Genomic DNA, 6204 nt, shown 5'->3' with positions numbered 1-6204 from the left:
AGATCTACCTATGGGTGGAGACAACTGTGTATAACTACATAGTGATGAGTGGACACAAGCGAGGGGATCAGAGGTTTGTTCACAAGTGGTGTGTATATAGATCATTGCACATGCTTGTCGGATTTTTAGGGACAGGCATGTGGACACTGAGACAGTTGGATCTATTGACAGGTGGATAGAAAGGAGGCAGATCAAAGGAGAGGTATATATGTATGCTTGGGGTTTAATGTCGTACACAGTTTTTCAGTCATATGACCAGGAGTCATTATTACGCTTGCGTACATCTTGTGGCGCGACACCCCACCCAGTCAAATTATACTGACACCAGGCCAACCAGTCATGTTTACTTGCTCTAACCTTACCGCTGACACCAAGCGAGGCATCAGCAAGTGCAATTGGTATGAACACAGGTTTGATCCCAGGTCTCCTGCCTTCACAGAGGAGATATGGTTACATTGAGGAATAGCAGGTGGATAAAAGGGGGAAAAGCAGTCAGAAACAGAGGTGGACAGCTAAATAACCTGCATGCCATGCAAAATTAGACTGCCTATTAATTTTGTTACAATTACGCAAACTTAATTCAACATATTCAGTGCACATGCGTGTCAGAGAAAACATGGCACATGTATCAACAAAAAGGAAATGGCTATTTCTACACATCCTACTTGGTAGCAAACACTGTGATATCATGTTTGTAAACAATAATGACGTCTGTGCTTATATTGTCCCAACAACATGCATCTGATATATGCAACTAAATCTGATGTATGACATGTACCAAAGGAAATATATGTTGCCTTAATATATGAAAATATTGAAAATATTAAGTACACAATGTAATTATGGTATGGATGCTCAGGAAAGATCTGTGGTCTTGACTGGGTTTTACATCGAATTCATGCACAAAGCCATTCGCTTTCATGCAAAATTATCAGTCCATTGCAGGAAGCATAAAACAGAAATGATCAGTAATGAGTAATAAATTTAATTCACAATATGAAGAAAGATCCAGTCAAGAGTGCAACGCAACTGTACGTTCGGACCTTGTATTTATTTCACATTTTATCAGTGTAAGGACCTACTTACATCAGCATAATTGCTTCCCACTTTTCCTGGTATATTCAATTTTCATAGAACATATCTAACAGCATTATACTGAAGAACTTCAACAAAAGTGAATGACTTAAGTTTAATAAACCTATTAACAGAAATAAACTGAATGTCCAAATTGAATGAGAAAGAAATTATGTTTTAAATGATTGGGAATCTTTGTAAAAAAATTTTTTTTCTCTTATGTACAAAAAGCTATATATACCCATAGCTATTAAATATCCTTAATCTGTGAAGCTGGATAGATACATGTACTTACACAGGTCTCTAATGTATCAGTCATAACTATGCATTTAATTTATTTGATTTGAACAATGTACATTGCAGGAATCACCTTATTACCCACTCATATTCATACAAGATTCACTCGTTTCCCATGTCCAGCATAGAGTTCACGTTCACACATCATACTGTCTTCAAGTTCATGGAATATTCAATCCAGCCATCCTTTATCCTGTCACTGACAAAGCTGGACGAACCTGGCCTACACATATCGCGTTGACTCTGCCTGAGCTCGGCACATTTCCTCTCTGGACTCTCGCTTAATAACCGTTGGCACTTGAATAACAGGAATTTTATTGGAATCTGCAAATTTCTGAAGAGCAGAAAACTTGTTTCTTAAAGCACTTAGTTCCATTTTGACAACATCATTTTCTCTTTGAAGTCTGTCCACCTCAGCACGTAACTTTTCCTTCTCAATTTCTAACTCTTCTTTCTGAGAAATTCGTTTCTCGCGACAGTTTGCAGCATAGCCTCTGTTTTTGAGAGTGCGTCTCCTTTGTTTGAGTTTAGCAACCTCATCACGTGACATGCCCTTTAACATTTTGTTCAAGTCTTTCACAGAAAGAGCAACCAGTTCATCATCTGACAGGCGAGCAAGTGCACGTGCACTCTCTGATTTGGCATAGGATAAAAATATCTGAAACATAAAAATTGAGAAATAAATATGGAATCCTGGAAATAGTACAACTGAACATCAAAAATAAAAAGATACAGATGAATAAAAATAAATAAATAAATACATAAGTTAACAAATAAAATTAAAATTTACTTGTCTCACTTCTGTGGTTTTACAAGTTCAATATTAAAAGGTCCATATTGTCCAAAATTAAGTTCAATGTCGTTCTCAAATCTACAGATCTGAATTGTCATTATATAATCTGCATTCTCAAATGACAGATCATAACACACACAACCATTTGCGGACAGCCATAAAATGTGCATTTAGTTTCATTATTTTGAATGCTTCTGACAGCAAACAATTTCATAATAGCTGCTGTACTTCTAAAAAATACCTTGCATAGTCGCATGTATGTGTACCTGAATTAAATTCAATTACCAATTAACTTGTTGTTCTGCAGGCAGAATAAATCTTTTTTAAATGTCATAGGGGGATATAAAAATAAAAAAAAACTTGAACATTTTTGAATTTGTTGAAAATGCAGAGTATCGGAGCAATTATTCCTCTTGAAGACATATTTAAAGGAGCAGAAAGACATGAAAAATAGGAAATTCATAAAAACCTCAAGGTACGACAAAGCAAAAAGATGGATTTTCAGATTTATTTTTATTCCCTTTTCAGCTTTTTAGTGTTGGCTTGTGCGAAAAACATTAAATGTAATTGATGTTGCCTTAAAGCATTAGAAAAAAATTAGACAAAAATGGGAGACCAAAAACTATACATATCCACAAAAAAAATCCCCAAAAAGAAAAAATCTACATATATTTTTCATACAAAAGAATTTTGTTGGAAACTTCCCTGAAACAGTAAAAAAAACCTTGGAACAAAGAATTCAACACAATCGTAATTCTGAAATTGCATGTATTTCTGAGCAGTGTAGAGCTAAGACAGAGTGACTCAGCAAAAACCTGCTGATGTTTCCTGGTCCCTGTACAGGCTGTAAGAAGACTATTTCCCTGCACTCTAAATCTACAACAGAGCAGGAGGCTATCAATTTGGCTGATTCATCCTCAACATGTGACTTGTCTTCATGTGCTTTGGTCTTGTGAATTCACAGCTTCAGTCTGTGCTACATAATAGTTCTCACATAACTAACTTGTATTGATAAAAAAAAATCATAAAAACAAGGGAAATCTTTCAATCAGGCATAAAAAACCTGTCCTGATAAATATGTGGAATTATACTGAAAACATATTTCATTAACTCCTAGATTTTGTTGGAAAAATGCCAAATGACTCAAATATTGCAATACCTTAAGCAAGCTTGAGAGCTTCAGTATTTATATCCACTGATAAGTCAGGATGATGCAGACTTCATCAATAATCAAACCTTTCACAACACACTCAGTTATAACTAACTAAAGATAACTACTGAAAACTATCAATTCATTTATGGCACTGAAACTTACACTGTTCTCATAAATGCACTCAATTACATAAAACTGATTCATTAAAAATGTATTACAGCCATATATAAATGACTTAAACGGCAGTTACATCAAAGTTTGTAGCATTCAGTAAAATGTAAATTAAAGTATAAATAAGTTACAAAATTTTCCAATTAAAACATTGCCAGAGTAAAAAAAAAAATCTATAGTTAAAGTTTTAGTAATAGTTATAATCTAATAGGTACATGTATAATCTGTCTTAATCAATGTATTCAGAAACACAAGCTTCTAACTGTCCAGTGTAATTTAATTCATACAATTAATACAGTAATGGCAATTCACAGCAGTACAACCATTGTCTCTATATCCTGTTGAGAAGCTTCTTTGTTACAGCGCTAGAATTACGTTTGGTGATATCGCTCTACTCCTGTGTTACAAAATTTACTCACCTTTTTACTCATCTTGACATACAAGCTGACTGAGCATTAAACACTCTAACAGTTCATCATACAGTCCTGGTACGTCTTTGTGGTGGAACACCTCTATGCGACGCCAGCGTCCGACAGACAGCAATAAGTGTGATGTAAGTCAGAAATCGGTCAGCACGCTGGTTGGTTCTGCGAAATGTCGACCACTTAACCAACCACTGTGACAGGGATCCGGGATGAAAACAAAGCCCGTATCTATGTGGTCGTCAGAAAAATCAGCTAGTCCCTCTAACAAGGATCAGCAGTGCTTTGAATAAGTCACAATAACTTCAGCTGGTAACGACGTCCACAATTTACCAGGAACTCTGATTGACCATTGTGTTGGATCCTGATCAGAGCAACTGCGTTGTTGTTTACAAGCATACTGTGCGTTTTTACGCACTCACTAAAAGCCAGATGGCGCGGAACTCAAAAGTTGATGACTCAGCATTTGTACCCATTGACACCAAATTTGATGACTCAGCTCGTTGTCCACCTGTATGGGATGACAGGTGATAAAATTCTAAAAATAGATCAACTGACAAAGCGTCGTTCTCCAGAAATTACGTCAGTTGCCAACGTCTTGTCTCGATTAGCAGGAAATCTCATGAAATACCTACGACGCAAAATAAGCTGCTTGTTTATGTTTATAAATAGGTCAGCGCGTGACGGCTTCGTAACAACATTCCACACCCACTGAGGACAAGGTCAAATCAACCGGGAACTATAAAAATGTGGATCAAAGGAGGATACGAACATAATGGAAACTAACGAAACAAACATGATTTATTCCAGCTCTGTGGGGCTATGTTTTATTCCATTTCACTAGTATTAAATTATACCTTTGTACGCGTATATTTGGAATTGTTGCTTGTGATTTCTGAATTGTCCTGTAAGAAGATACATGTGCATGTAATTAATGAAAAACGTGCCTTCAGGCATATGATACTCTAGAAATTAAACCTACATTGGCATACAAGCTAGCCTACAGACATCTGTGTAGACATATCTTGAAGGAATGTGTCTGCACATGTCAATCCTTCTACATGCGATGGTCGATAAACAAGTATACATGTACTGCATGTTGATTCAGTCGTTAGGTCACATGATACAGCATATAATAAGGATGTGGAATTTGATGGAGTATAATCGGAGATAATAATAACATATTAAATCTATAGGGCCCGTACCTTTACGTGTAGTGATTTATTATAGTTGAACTGTAACGTTAGACGACATACTACTTGGATCACAAATATATGACATGGCAAATACATGGTACCGGTATATCATTTCTGTGAACATTAGCACTACATGTGTCAGGCAGACTTGTTTTAATCCACCCCCCCCCCCCAACCGGGGGACCAGGGTAAACTAGTTCATGTATTTAATTTGATTTTCCAAGCCAAATGGATCAGATTAACATAAAACTTAAATACTGGTAGATTACCTAACAATATACATCACATAAATATGGTATTACCTCATGTGCATCATTATATGTGCATTTGTAATATACACTATATATTATGATTTAAAAGCAATGGTTTATAATTCCACGCTGATAAAACTCATCTCCTCCTGCACGGTTAATTAGCTGGCGGCTAAGACCAATCAATTGCATTTTAATGGTGGAAATTTTAAAATCATTTGTCACTATTGACACTAACAGTACTTTCCCCAATCCGCTGAAAAGTGTCAAGGTCAATAATGGCAGCTATATATTTATACCTCTGTAAAGAATGTCGTTTAATTTTCTGTCGATGTTGATCATTTCCTGACTCTTCTGTCTGTCAGTTTGGAACTTTACCAAAAAAGCTGTGGCCAGAAATTTGGATGAAATTTGGTGCATGGGTCCGCCATATTTTAGAGTACCGGTAGGCGAAGTTCAGTTTACAAGAATTCTACAGCCCATTAATTCATCGTTAATTCAGTTTTTGATTTACAAACCTACATTCAAAACAACTCCGCAGACTACCCCTTTTCAATCAGGAATAGGCCTACATATTTAATCAATAGGAACTGCATGCATATGTGTGCATTTTGCCCCCCTGCCCCCTCCCGCATTGTCATGATTAATGATATCTGTTTGCAATAAGTGGAGAGTGAAAAAAAACAACCTCCTCCCCCCCAAAAGACTACATCTTTCGACAAAATCAATACAAAAAACAGCTTTTCTAATTTTGTATTTAAGCCCTTATGATTATATATATATATATATATATTTTTTTTTTGTTTATGGAAGTCCGACTAGTGCTCCACAGGTTAAAGTTTTAGTA

At 36.0% G+C, this 6204-nt stretch overlaps 1 protein-coding gene across 1 annotated transcript; it reads right to left on the bottom strand.

The window, feature by feature from the left end:
- Window positions 1–1030: 1030 nt before the first annotated feature.
- On the bottom strand, window positions 1031–4553 carry LOC135473322 (transcription factor MafK-like). Its single transcript, XM_064753175.1, has 2 exons — window positions 3908–4553; window positions 1031–2029 (listed from the first exon to the last, which is right to left on the bottom strand). The coding sequence occupies exons 1-2, from the start codon at window positions 3917–3919 to the stop codon at window positions 1595–1597; spliced, it is 447 nt and encodes a 148-aa protein (XP_064609245.1). The 5' UTR covers window positions 3920–4553; the 3' UTR covers window positions 1031–1594.
- Window positions 4554–6204: the final 1651 nt, after the last annotated feature.

This window comes from Liolophura sinensis, chromosome 1 (assembly GCF_032854445.1).
Source record: "Liolophura sinensis isolate JHLJ2023 chromosome 1, CUHK_Ljap_v2, whole genome shotgun sequence".
NCBI lineage: Eukaryota > Metazoa > Mollusca > Polyplacophora > Chitonida > Chitonidae > Liolophura > Liolophura sinensis.
Note: the sequence above shows the minus strand (reverse complement) of the source record. Positions and strands in the feature narration are given on the sequence as shown.